The following is a 15,000-nucleotide window of genomic DNA, read 5'->3' as shown; positions in this document are numbered from 1 at the left end:
TCGTCATTATGAGCAGTGCAATGTTTTGGAAGATTTCTTTTTTCAATTCAGGTGGCTATATAGGCTTGGCACGCAGCTGTTTTGTTTTGTGCAGTGAGGTTATTGTGAGGTTACTGAGGTAGTGTGTGTGTGTGTGTGTGTGTGTGTGTGTGTGTGTGTGTGTGTGTGTGTGTGTGTGTGTGTGTGTGTGTGTGTGTGTGTGTGTGTGTGTGTGTGTGTGTGTGTGTGCATGCGTGCTTGCGTGTGTGTGCGTGCCTGTTTGCGTGTGTGTTTTTGTTTTGCATGCACGTTGCAACAGCGGGGTAAACAAAGCTGTGAGGTTGCCATCGGCAGTAGTGCCTACGTACGTTGTGGTGGCGGTTTGAGAGACCAGAAATCCCCCTGCAGCGCTTGATTTCTGTCACCGGGGCTGTTGGGAAATGACATGCTATATGGCTGCCATTGGAGGATCTGGAGCCAGAATTAATGTTGAGAAGGTCCCAAGGGCTGGGTGGAGGAGGGTGGGACAAACGGAACACGCTGCACATGCTGAGGAAATAGTGCAGTTGGGGTGTTCCAAAAAAGCAAGTTTGGCTACTTGCCTGTTAATGTTGCATCAGACCAAGTGCTAAAAAACACCTATAGGCTTCATGAAGGCCTCATGATAAAACATTAAACATTTCCACAAGGATTATGTTATTTTTGGGCGGCATTTTGGCCTTTATTTAGGACAGTGCAGCGAAGAGTAGTACAGGAAACGACTGGGGAGAGGGAGACGGGGAAGGATCGGCAAAGGACCCCTGCTGGAATCAAACCCGGGTCGCCGGCGTAGCAGCCCAGTGCCCTACCGCTAGAGCAGTGATTCTCAAAGTGTGGTCCGGGGACCACTGGTGGTCCTCGACAGAGCTCAGGTGGTCCTCAACAGGATTTCTACTTTTCCAAGACAAGCTAGCTCTGGGCTATATTTGTAACATTTTCATATTTTCAACTCAATAAGACAGGCTTGTAATGTGAATAAAAAGCAAGTGATCTGCACCAAAATGAGCAATGTCAAATTAGCACTAGTCAGTTCAGTTGATTGGTGGTCCCTGAAAATTTTTGCGGGGGACAAAGTGGTCCTTGGTCTGAACAAGTTTGAGAAACACTGCGCTAGAGCCACGGATGGGCCCTGCAAGGATGATCAAGGGCATCTATTTGATTAGCTTGTTATAGTGTGACCATCACTTGTTGTGAGTGTGCGCTGACTGTTACGGCAATTGGCCTGGTTCACCGCTAAAACGGTCAGAGCCCTAGTTTGGTATGCTGAAGACTTTGATCAAATCTGAGCTTGGCTATTCTCATTCCTTTCCCTACAAATGCGTGTCAGAAGTATGATTTCTTGCCGTGAGGCAATCAGGTGCACCCACTGTGCAAGCCATACCGTTATGTAATATAACAATGTTATGCAGGCTTAATAATGTAATCCCAGTTAGTAATCAAATAACTTCCTGTGAATGTTCCTAGACCCACCTTGTTTCTCCCTTCTTGTACAGAATCGCCTAGAGCTTATAGCTGCTTTTGAAGTTTGCTGTGCATGACTAATCAATTAGATCCACACTGTATATGATGTGTACTGTACTCTTTGTGCTGTATGCTCATTCCATAATTCAACATGAATGAAGTTTTCTTGGCGTCAGGAGTCGGTTATGACATTGGACAGTTGGCCACTGTTTCCTGGGGAGAAGAGGAAGATGTTATGTCACCTCTGGATTTATCCCAGAACACACACACAGACACACAGACACACAGACACACACACACACACACACACACACACACACACACACACACACACACACACACACACACACACACACACACACACACACACACACACACACACACACACACACACACGTAGGCGTGCTCAGCGAGTGAAAACAGTGCGGTAGCTGATTGTGAAGAAGCTTTGTTTTGAAATTCCAGCTGAAAGAATTGTTCATTTTTGGTTGAGGAAATCCTCTTTCTCCACACAAAGCTGTTCCTGTGAGATAATGCACGTTTCTCTCTCTCTCTCTCTCTGTGTCTCACTCTCTGTCTCTCTCTCTCTATCTCTCTGCCTCTGTCTCTCTCTGTCTCTCTCTGTCTCTCTCTCTCTCTCTCTCTCTCTCTCTGTCTTTCACTCAAACTCACACACACATTAACTCTCTCTCTGTTCCTCTTTGGCGAGCCTGGCCAGACCTGTGCATTGTAAGAGTGATGTGAGGGCCCATAGGAGTGTGAGAGAAAGAAAGGCTGGGAAACAAAAATGCCTCGAATGCCTTTCAATCGACCCTTCCTCTTCCTCTCCTCCTTCCCTCGCTGCCTGCGACCATCCCCTGATGCCTGTGGTTTGGTTTGTGTTCGACAGGGTGGAGTAAACATTCCCTTTGTTGACCCTCCACACACCGCCCACCCTCCCCCCTGCACCCTGCGCTCTGCACCCAGCCTCCATTTCCACCTCCCTACACCCCTCCACCACACCCCCGTGGCCCCCCTCCCACCCACTGCTCTGGAATGCTGGTGGCGAGGGCCAAACTCCACTCAGTTCATGTGGGCTGGACGGTTAGGGCACGTGCCTATTTGACTGATGATGGTTGGGGTGGGGGGGGGGGGGGGGGGGGGGGGGGGGGCAGTGCTGAACTTAAAGCTCTCTCGACCCTGTTTGCTCTGCACTCTAGCTGTCTGCCTGTGGTGGTGGTGGTGTGGGGCTGCCGGGCCGGGCTGGGTGTGCATGACTATGGCGTCAGCCCTCTCTGTTTCTTATGAAGGCAATACACACACATGCAAACATGCACACATGTGCGCACACACACACACACACACACACACACACACACACACACACACACTCACACACTCCCGTATGCACAGGCAAGTAGACACAGCTGCGCGTACGCACATAAACACATATTCACAGGCAAGTACACACCTAAACACACACACGCATACACACACACACACACACACACACACACACACACACACACACACACACACACACACACACACACACACACACACACACACACACACACACAGGAACACAAACAGAGACTCACACAAAGACATATGCATCCACACACACACACACACACACACACACACACACACACACACACACACACACACACACACACACACACACACACAAACACACTCCTCAGTGTTCCACAACTGCTCTTATGCGTCTGCTGTACCGTCAGATGTCTGTTTACGGCATTAACTGATCATAGTCTCTCTCTGTCTCTCTGTCTCTGTCTCTGTCTTTATCTCTCTCTCTCTCTCTCTCTCTCTCTCTCTCTCTCTCTCTCTCTCTCTCTCTCTCTGTGAGATCTCTGGCTGGTGGCACAGGTCAGTAGATTTCATGTCTGCTACAAAGCACAGTTGTCTGTCATTGTTTATTCTGCTGCAAAATGATGTGCTGCGTAATTCCCTAATTGCCTAATTACAACTCGCATCAAGTCAAATGAACTGGAAAACAGTCTGCAGCACACGCTGTAAGTGTAATATCTCTGCTGTGGGGTTTAGTGCACTGACCTTCGATTAAACCCGCAGGCCGATGTTCGCATGAGTTAGCGATCCAATTAGTCAGAGGAGCTGAACTGGAGAAATTCAGCTTTGTGTGTTCAGCTTGTTGCAAACATCAACACCAAGTCCAGCATGCAATTTAATATCATGTAGTCGCATTGTCATCCTCGGGCATTTTGAGCTGTGGCCTAAATTGTATCAGACGAATAGAGTCGAGTAGAGTTTCTTTATTGATCCGTGATGAAATGAAGGACCAATGATATTCTTGTGATATTCTTGTATTCCCTTGTTGTAGAAGACTATATGTGCTTTGTCCTTGTACTATAAGCTAGCCTTTCTGCAGTTTTGGGAAGCCTGGCCATCATCAGGTGTTGTTTCGGTTCAGTCAGTCTGTATTATAGTCTCTCTATGTTGTACTTTACTTCCTCTGGGTATTAAAGTTTTTCACAGTTTTGGGAAGATGGGAAATACCAGCTGACATGACATCATTGATCTTCCAAAAAGAGGGCTTTCACAGGCTGGAGGGAGGACCCAATTTAGATCAGTCCAATCCATACAGCCCAGACACGGAAGAGGCCCATGGTTGGTGCATGGGTGGCCCCCATAGCCACTACATCAGTGAGGATGTGTATGTTTATTTGTGTGGGGATTAAGCGTGAGGATATTCTGGATTTGTGTTTGTTTTCATCCGTCTGACCAATGATTAACCTGCGTTTGGGCAGGGCTACAGTGGTAGGAGGCGTGGGGACGGAGACCTGGGGACTTGTGGGTAATTCCCACAGTTCACTGAACTGTACCGAAACTCTTCGGCATTTTTATTATTAATCTTTCCTTGGCCAGCGAGAGAACGGGTGAGAGACAAAGAGAAAGAATAGCCTGTCGTAAAGTTTACATCTGGAAGTGCAGGCTGGTATTATCAATTTCAGAACGTCATGCGTATCTCATCTGTTTGAACTATTTATGGTCCTGGAAACCAAAACACCCCGGAGGTTATTGGTGTGTTTTTAAACATTATATTCAGTTCATGCATTTGTAAAAGCATCCTTTTTGACCTACAATTAGTAGGCAATGTTCATTCGAGCCTTTTTAAGACAGTACTGTAATTCTTGTCCGCCAATAAAGGCCGTATAAAGACAAAGGAAAGAGAGAGAAGAGAAAGAAAAAGGATAAAGAAGAGAAGTGAGACAGTGCTTTCACTGCTGCCAGACAGTTGAGAATTAAGTCTCACCCATTGGAGGAGACTTGGTACACAGTAAATGTTGCGGTGTTAATTCAACACGTAGAGAGTTCATTTAAGTCCAAATGATGTCAAATCAACTCTCTAAGTGTTAAATGAGCACTGCAGAATTTACTGTGTAGAGGCTTCATTGAAAGTGGCGTGGAGAAAAGGGGAATAAAAGGAGGTTGTGTCCTCGCTGGTTTCTCTCTAAAGGTTTGTCTTCTGTGTTGAACCCAAAGGCAGGCCCTGTGCCACTGGCCTTTTGTGTGCTGTGACTCCCTCTCTGTTAGGCCACTGGTCCACAGGGCCCAAGGCCAAGACTGTGACACAGAAGCGGGAGAAAGCAAGGCAATGAGGAGGAGAAAGAGACTTTAGTGTCTAAGAGCGATAAGGGGAATAATAGAGAGGAAGTAAAAGAGAGAGAGGGAGGGAGAGAAAGAAAGAGAGAGATAGCGAGTGAAGAAAAAGAAAGAGAAAAGGAGAGGTGGCGAATCATTGTCATGTCATGGAGTGAAAGAAATGTTTGGAGAAAGACCGAATAAAAAGACGCATACAAGAGTCGGAGATGGATGGAGAAACAACAACCCCCCCCCATACACACAATTTGCAACAATACCGTCTTGAAGCTGCGTCTCCGCCCCACTAATGCAGCTCTCATGTGAGGGGCCTTAGCATTTAGGCCTACTGGCTGGGGGGATTCTGCTAGACCCTTGGACTCTGAGCGGTTAAGAGCTTTCTAAAGGATTTGCACCTTGTAGCTACATGTGAAACCTGATGTCCGGGGGCCTCCCTAGCTCAGTAATGAGTAGGCACCCAGGGGGAGTTAAGTGATTGTGGTCCTGCTGCTTGAGTGAGCTGTGCTGCAAGTCCAAAGGACTTGGTCCCTCTTGTACCAAGACTTGCATGGATTTCCTTGTTTTTTTTGTGTATGTGAAAATCTTAAAAGATTCATACACACACACACGCACACACGCACACACACACACACACACACACACACACACACACACACACACACACACACACACACACACACACACACACACACACACACACACACACACACACACACAAAAACCCCAGATATTTCAATCTATGCACAAATACGTTTTCACAGACATTCTCCTTGCACCTTCAATTTAATGTGAAATTCAGTTCACTTTTTTCCACAGCAAGTCAGTTTTTGTATATCCAAACGTTGTGGCGTATTTGTTTTCTTTTTTTTTGTGAGTAAGCAAGCTTTGTACATGGGACCCTGAGCTGCCCTATGGACTATTACCGAAACAGTTCTAATTTAGCCAGATTCTGATTTGATACCAATCGTTTAATAAAAACTTGAACTCTTTCAGCTCAGCTGTTAAAGGGACACTGTGCAGGAAATGGTCAAAAAAGGTACTGCAACTATGCTGCTCATTGAAACTGGGCAGCGTATTGCCAAATTTGATCTTTTCATGAAAGTTTACTAAGTAATATACTAATATTTTCTAGTATGGCCCAAGTAAAGTAATTTTTGCAGCTAAAAATGGCTTTTTCTGGAAATTCAAAATGGCGGACCATGGAGAAGATCCCCCTTTTCATATATGAAAAGTGCAATTTTCCCAGTCACAATGAATACTTAGAATTTGATGGTGGTGGTAAGTATTCATGAAAAAGGTAGCATTAGTGAATGGGTAGCATGAATTCTGGATATAAACATCTAAAAATCTCACACAGTGTCCCTTTAAAAACAAACTAACCAACACAGGTGAAAACATAACCTTATTGGAGGAGGTAGCAATAATGTGTGGTGTTACTTCAAGTTCATTCTCTCTCGTGTACTGTACTGTATTGTACAGTAATTTCTCACATATCACCTATTGTCAGCTGCTGCAAAGGTCATACACATAGCCCTGGCATATCGTTTTTGAAAAGGAGGAAGCTGTACCTCACACCAATACAGCTGCCTTTTTTAATAGATGAAATTGATAGTGTGCTGTCTTGTCTTCCGGGGAACTGTGTGTGTAAATATTTAATGGGTGTGGACAGGTGTGTTTTGCAGCTTGGTTAGCGTTTGTGTGTGTGTGTGTGTGTGTGTGTGTGTGTGTGTGTGTGTGTGTGTGTGTGTGTGTGTGTGTGTGTGTGCGCGTGCGTGCGTGCGTGCGTGCGTGCGTGCGTGCGTGCGTGTGTGTGTGCATACTGTATGACCAGCCTCATCCCCTCTGTTGTTCGTTATCTGCGGTGACTGTTTCTCTTTCCCCTTACGACTGTCCCAAGGAGATGAGAACTAAAGCGATGAGATGCGATTAGATGCCTTGAGAGGTTTTTTTTTTTTTTTTTTTGCTTCACAACTCTTTCCTGCACTTTGAAGTTCGGTCCAAATGTGAGTTGGTGCCAAAGTGCCACGGGAGCAGTCGCACACACTCAAAGCATTAGACTGGACCACAAAAATATGTGGTTCAGGGGCTACCTACGTTCTCAAGGGAACCAGGATTTACTGTAGGTCTTGTTTTTTGTCACACGCAATTAGACCGTTCTTTTTTTAAAGATTTTTTTGTGCTTTATTTGAGACAGGATAGTGACAGAAGGACAGGAAATGCGTGGGGATAGCGGGACGGGGAAGGACTGGCAAATGATCCAGGCCGGAATCGAACCCGGGTCGCCAGCCTAGTAAGCTAGTGCCCTACCATTAGGCCACAGAAGGGCCTCAATTAGACAGTTCTGACAAATTATTGGACTATGATACAGTAGGTTTGTATTGTTGTTTTTAAGCAGTTTTTTTTGTACAGTATTACTATGGGAACTGGGGAGCACTGCAATTTTAAAACCTTTTATGACCTGTCCTGCACTGGTGCCTTTAGACAAAGAAGTCAACTTTGAGTGAATGTAGACTTACTTTATGACTACTTACACTATGTCTGGTTCTATGCCTCTTGTGAGTTCATGAGGGGCAGCAGGTTTAGGTGTTGTCGTTTTCTTCTCATGCCTATTAGCCAGTGCTGTGACAGCTCCAGTGCACTGTGGTGGCGATGGAGATGGAGAAGGAGACGGAGATGGGTTCGGCCACCCAGCTCGAGTGACAGAAACCGGAGCCCAGTACGCTAGTTAGCCATGCATGACCCCCTTCACAGCCTCACGCTTGTGCCATAATGGCTGGACAAATGCGGACGTCAGTCATGACCAGAGTCACTGAGTGTGCACATTTTTGAACACACACATGCACAGTTAACAACCTGTTGATTACACGTAATTTCGCAGCAGCTGCACAAACAGCATTAGATGTACCACAGCATGCATAGAAGAAGCTTGCATGCATTGAGTGTATTGTTTTATTAGCGTCTTGCCGATGGACAAACTATGTCCATTACACTTTCAGACATAACAGCAACTGTTATCGTGACAACGTTTACTGATGGTATCTCCTGCCTATAGCCTTGGTGGAGCTGCTTGGTTTGCAGCAGAGAGGGGGCATTGGTGGCAGCTGTTGGTGTCACGTACGGAGAAGAAGAAGGTCCTTGACGGGGCCACAGTTAACCTCTGACCTCCCAGAGCTCATTTCTGCCGGGAGCCTTTGATTTTTTTTTAGTGGTCGTGCCCTCTTACCCCCCTCAAAGTCATCTTTTCACACTGTTGTTGTCCCTGGAACACCATGTACTACCAACGTCCCATCCCCCTACCACAAACATGTTAGCAGCATAGTTTTTTCCCCTCTCTACAAGCTGTGTTTTCTGTGTGGCACTGGGTACTGACAGGGAAAGAGGGTGGGTTGTTTGTGTGTGTGTTTTTTTTCACGCTTGGGCTTTTAGCTTCACCCGCAACTTGTAATTTCTGAGGAAAATGATGGCCATTTCGTTTGGGTGTTAACGTATCTGTGGTAGTGGAGCTTTTGTGTCATTACTCTAAGAGGGTTGGGGGGATTGACTGGAAAACATATCAGACAGCAGGAACAACAGTTGGCTAGTTAGTTAGCTTTTGTTTGTTGTCTTTTGAAACCGATCAAGCACAGAAACACAGCAGCAGCAGCGGTCAGTGGTACACTGGTGATTTACCTCAACAACAGGCTGTACTGCAGCATCTCTCTCTCTCTCTCTCTCTCGCTCTCGCTCTCGCTCTCGCTCTCTCTCTCTCTCTCTCTCTCTCTCTCTCTCTCTCTCTCTCTCTCTCTCTCTCTCTCTCTCTCTCTCTCTCTCTCATATTACCTGCCCAACACAGGCTGCCACACACACACACACACACACACACACACACACACACACACACACACACACACACACACACACACACACACACACACACACACACACACACACACACACACACACACACACCCCTGTTAAACGAGTGGGCCATCTGTCACCTCGCTGGCCATATAAACACAGGACCTGAGCGCTGCCTGGTGTGATGGCAGCAGCCAGTTGTTTTCTTTCCCAGCCCTTCCCAGCTTTTTTATCTTTCTTTATTTCACGGCTTGCACAAAAAAAGAAAAGAAAAGAAAAAAAGAAACGCTTGTTGTCGCCACCACCAGTTGCTCTGTCCCCTCAGATCCTCCTGTCTGTAATCGCGGCCAATTGTTTAAGAAAGCCGCAAGTGGTCTCAGACTTGACATGGCCTCAAGATTGACTGGGCTAATATGCACTTTCCCAGGCTGAGGAGGACATATTTGTCACACAGCATTCTTTCTTCATTGGAGGAATTTTGGAATTCGAAGCAAGTGACCACCCATCGGTCAGAGCTCTCTGTTGTTCTTTCTGGAGTCTAATGGATTATAGCTGTGTGTTTTGATCAGATGATACAAACACAGTTCTTGAGTTGCCCATGTACCCGCACATACTGTACAAGCACACACACTTGCATACACCTACACACCCTCGCTTTCTTTCCCATGCAGTGCTCATACATGCAGTACATTCACAGTCAAATTGTCATACACACATCTAGTATCAGGCGTCTCTCTGTCTCTGACACACACACACACACACACACACACACACACACACACACACACACACACACACACACACACACACACACACACACACACACACACACACACACACACACACACACACACACACACACACACACACACACACACACACACACACACACTCGTCCCTCCATATTCTGTGGTGCCCCAATATAGTGCTGCTGTCCTGAGAAAAGGCTGCCAGCTCTGACATTTTCCAGGCCAAAGCAAACAGTGATTGTGTTGACTCGGATCCTCTGTGCCCGCCTGCCATTGGCTGGAGAGCTCCTCAGCCCATCCCACTGCCCGGAAGATTCCCTCTCCCAGTCAAGCAGTGGCCCATGACAGCACACTGCAACTTTTTGCCTTATCGACGCCTTCCACTGTCAAGCTCTCTGCTTATACTCTGAAGTAGTAGGGACAATTATTTGAAAAATGGAACATTTCATTGGCACCGATGAATCATATGAATGGTAAAGCATGTATTTGACCGTCTTTTGCTAAGATAGGCGTTGCTCTTTGGTGCAGATTGAATTGCAGGTGATCTACACTCACCTTGCAGAAAAAAAAAACTCAACTACATCCTAACACCATTACTACAACATTACAGAGTCTCTGAAGTAGCAGACAAAGGCTCCAAAATACTACAGTATGTACAGTATGTATATCAGATTGTTAAAAATCGATATCAACCAATCAAATATTTCTACCCCACCCTACTTCCAAAGGGAGTAAAACTTGGGAGTAAAATATCTAACATTGCTGTGGGATTGTCCTTGTCCTGTACTTCTAAATAACCCTGGATAAGAGTGTCAGCTAAATGTAATGTAATGTAATCCTGTTCAGTCTTTTTCTTCTACCACATACCTAGGTAGCCACTGCTGCTGCAGGAGTTGCGACTACGCTACTATCTTGAGAAATGCCTGTTGGATTCGGGCTTTTCCTGGCCAAAGCAAATAAGCCGTGTTGACTCAGAGCCTATGTTTACACCAACACTTGCTTAGTGTGAGAGGAACTCAAAAACCCACACGCTCCCATCCCCAAGCTTGCTCTCTCCCTGACAGAAACTCTTTGTCAAACTCCACCTAGCTTCTCTCTTTCTCTCTCTCTCTCTCTCTCTCTCTCTCTCTCTCTCTCTCTCTCTCACTCTCTCTCTCTCTCTCTCCACTATTTTTCAGTACTCTGTGTTTCTCTGTGTTCTTCTCCTTCACTCGTCCCCTTCTTCCTCACTCTTTCTCTGTGTCTGTGTCTCTATGTCTAGTCAGTCAGGTAGTCAGTCAGTCGTTACCTCTTCCCTTCACTATCATTCCCTCATCTCTTCCCTCTTCACTCCCTTTCTTCTCCCTCACCGGCTTCTCTGTCTTGCTTACCACCACTATCGACCAATGTTTGACCAAAACTAACCCAGTATCATGCTCACAACAAGTTTTGACAATCTCTCTCTCTCTCTTTCTCTCTTTCTCTCTCTCTCTCTCTCTCTCTCTCTCGCTCTCGCTCTCGCTCTCGCTCTCTCTCTCTCTCTCTCTCTCTCTCTCTCTCTCTCTCTCTCTCTCTCTCTCTCTCTCTCTCTCTCCATCCCCCAGGGTTAGACGAGAGTCTGCAGCAGTATGTGGAGGGCTTTGAGCGTGAAAAGGTGGACGGGGAGCAGCTGCTGAGGGTGTCCCACCAGGAGCTGGAGGAGCTGGGGGTGACGCGCATCGGCCACCAGGAGCTCTTCCTGGAGGCCGTGGACCTGCTCTGTGCCTTAGTGAGTCGCAAATCCATTACATATACACATGAATTACTTTCTGTATGAAAGGCACTATAGAAATAAAAGTGCCTTGCCTTGCCTTGCCTTGCCTTACATACTGTATCACCAGTGATGGGCAAAAACGGATTTACTAGTTACAATCCAGTGCCACAGTTGCAAATTATCTTTTTGTACCTGTCCAATTCAGCCAGGTGATCATTCAACCAGCCAATCACCTGGCTGAATAGAACAGGTAAAACGAAGTCGTTTGGAATGTGTGGAACTAGATTGTAACTAATGAATCCATTTTCCCCATAAATGCATATCACTGATTCATAAGAAGGTGACTGAAACACATCCCACTCATAAAAGTGTTAATTTTGCTGAAAATCAATTACATTTCCACGAACAAGCAAAATCCAGGTTATGATCTTGGGGTGTGGTACACATACATGTAGGCCTATGTACATTTGGTTTAAAGGTGTAACTGTGCCTTGGTGAGATGGAAATACATTACATATACTACATGCATTACATCATATGTTACATTTGATGTTGTGAGTGAGAAATATGTACAGCACATGAGACATACTTTACATGTACATTAAAAATGATAAATGCCTGTTATATTGGGCCAAATTGTAAATGCATCCCATGCACCATTGTGCCTTAGTGACTGATAAATGTATTGTAAATGGAAAATGCATTACATTCATATTACATAATTTAACAAAAAACATTGTGATTGGTCTGACTACAATTGGTAGAACAGCTTGTGAGCTTCAATGGTTCATTACACAAAATGTAAGCAGGATAGGCGGGGGTTAGTTTGCCTTTGCCTGACTCTGGCCAGACCCATTTCCGCTCAACTTTGTGTGCTCACACAAGGATATGGAAGACCTTCGGCTTCACCCTGCTCTCAAACCAAAAAAACGGACCGCAGGATTTTCAAAGATGTGACTAAGTCCAAATTTGAAGGTTGCGGGGACAGGGGAAAAATAAGTGATATGCAACAGGGGTTTCAGCAACAATGGCAGCCTGCAGTTTGTTTCAGTAACAAGGGCCGCCGCTAGTCAGGTCAGGGGTTAGTGCCTCGTCCATGGATACTTCAGCCTAGTCTGAAGGAAGTGGAATTGGACCAGCAACCCCTGCCATTACGTACTGAATAATTAGATGTGATCAAGATAGATGAACAGACCAAGGATATGGATCACTGGAACCATATTGTGTGATCTGAAGAGACCAAGATGAACACATTTACTTTAGATGGTGTCAAGCATGTGTGGTGGTAAACAAGTGAGTTTTACAAAAAAAGTGTATCCTCTCAATAGCCAAGCATGGTAGTGGGACTGACGTGGTTTGGGGATGCATGAATGCTGTCAACATTGGCAATCTGAAATACACCTAAAAGAAACATGCATGTCAACATGCACTGTGACTACTGAAGCAGATCATGATATTGCCCATAGGATTGCATTCAAATCTCACACCAATCTATTTAAGCCAGGTGCACACACAAAATGTTAAAGTTCTATGCAAAGAAAGGTTGAAACACACTCCAATGCCCTCCCTTTTAATCCCTTTTCATTTCGAAACGATTTGAGCCAACACGGCTCCTTCTCTACCGGATTTCAATCTGGGGTGTACTCACTTTTGTGGGTACATGTTCAGACATTAATGGCTGTATTTTGTTTTTTTCGGAGTGAACAAGAAATTTAAGCGTTTAAATACGTTTTTAAAGGTCACTAATCATTGTGTCAAAGTGAAATTTCTTTAATGCTTTCCTATGAAAAGATATACTCATATATACTGTGAGGGGTGTGCTCACTTACGTGATATACTGTATTATCGATATTGAATCGTATCGCCATGGAGGCTGTGATTTACACCCCTACCCCATAGTCCCTCTCACTGCTGTTTGAAATAAAAACATTGACATGATAAGTCCTCAAAGACAAAAATGAAAGCATTCCACTGTTGACTTGACCTGTAGTATCGGCTCACCGGTATCAGTCAAATATTGACACCACAGTGTGTGTGTGTGTGTGTGTGTGTGTGTGTGTGTGTGTGTGTGTGTGTGTGTGTGTGTGTGTGTGTGTGTGTGTGTGTGTGTGTGTGTGTGTGTGTGTGTGTGTGTGTGTGTGTGTGTGTGTGTGTGTGTGTGTGTCTGTCTGTCTGTCTGTGTGTCTGTGGGCGCGTGTGCGCGAATGTACCTGTATGTGTGTTTGAAGTTTCAGTAGTGAAAGAAACATGGTGGCATTAAATTAAATTAACCTCAGTAACTCACTCTGATAACTTCAGATATGTGGTGAAATTTGAGAATTGAGCATATACTCTACTGTAATTTGTTCTGAAAATGGCCAAAGGTGACTGTAAATGTAGGTCAGTTAATAAATGCACAGTCCGAGAGTCCTTTTGGCCCAATTTGTTTTGTGTTGTTTTTTTTTCCTTATTTGTTGGGTGCCTTTCGGGCCTGTAGAGGAGTTTGAACTTTGCTGTCCTCTCTTTGCTCTCTCAGCTTGGGCCCCATCACTGTGTTTTCAGGGCAGACTCATTCACTCTTACACACACACACACTCTTACACACACACACACACACACACACACACACACACACACACACACACACACACACACACACACACACACACACACACACACACACACACACACACACACACACACACACAATGTGTTCAATTTCCAGCGCTCCAAATCGTCATCTGATAACAACCCTGCTTGGGATAACCACACCAGCTGACTCTAGTGAGCCTGACAAAAGGCCTCATTTCCAACTTTGTACCAGTACACTCCAGGCAAGATTGAAACGATGCACTTGTGTACAAGGTCAGCTAAAGTTAAATTAGTGAAGGTCATTAGTGGAACAAAATGGTCCTCCTAGCATGTGTGTGTGTGTGTGTCTGTGTGTCTGTGTGTCTGTGTGTCTGTGTGTGTGTGTGATCTGCGGGATTCGGCCTATGTTCAAACTCACCATGCAGGATCGCAGCCAGGGTGTAGCCTCTCTAAAAGTAAAAGTCACGCCACATCCAGTATCTATTCCTGGTGTAAGCAGCCAATCATAATTAGCACAACCTCTTGAAGTGAAATACGTAGTTATCGAAAGCACACATGTTTTAGTACAAAACAGAACTGCAGGACTTTTTATGTTTGTGTTGACAATAGTCAAGTTTTGATACACCCTTGTTATCATAATGATGAGTTTGTTTTCCACTTGGAAGTTGCATAACTGCTGATGCTATCCTTGTTTGAACATCACGCTTGCACACGTGCACGTTCACATTCTGTCTCTCTCTCTCTCTCTCTGTTTATTATTTGTATCTCTACCGGGACTTTGTTGACTTTCATGGAGTGTACGTGACATTGAGTTTATCAGAGATCTCTGAAAATTACCATGTAATCAGCCTAGAGAGAGAGGGCTGGAAGAGAGAGAGAGAGAGAGAGAGAGAGAGAGAGAGAGAGAGAGAGAGAGAGAGAGAGAGAGAGAGAGAGAGAGAGAGAGAGAGAGAGAGAAAGAGAAAGAGAGAGAGAGAATAAGGAGAATCAAAAGAAAAAGGAAAAGAG

General features: G+C 45.3%; 1 protein-coding gene across 1 annotated transcript in view; it reads left to right on the top strand.

Annotated features, from left to right (window-relative positions):
• The window catches only part of LOC134468803 (connector enhancer of kinase suppressor of ras 3-like), a 72,372-nt gene that overhangs the window by 5,425 nt on the left and 51,947 nt on the right, over positions 1-15,000 (top strand). Inside the window, exon 2 of the mRNA XM_063222677.1 lies at positions 11,273-11,436. Coding sequence (XP_063078747.1) covers positions 11,273-11,436 — 164 coding nt within the window. The remainder of the gene's footprint in view (positions 1-11,272; positions 11,437-15,000) is intronic.

This window comes from Engraulis encrasicolus, chromosome 18 (assembly GCF_034702125.1).
Source record: "Engraulis encrasicolus isolate BLACKSEA-1 chromosome 18, IST_EnEncr_1.0, whole genome shotgun sequence".
Taxonomy (NCBI): Eukaryota; Metazoa; Chordata; class Actinopteri; order Clupeiformes; family Engraulidae; genus Engraulis; species Engraulis encrasicolus.
This window is presented reverse-complemented; position numbering and strand designations above follow the sequence as displayed.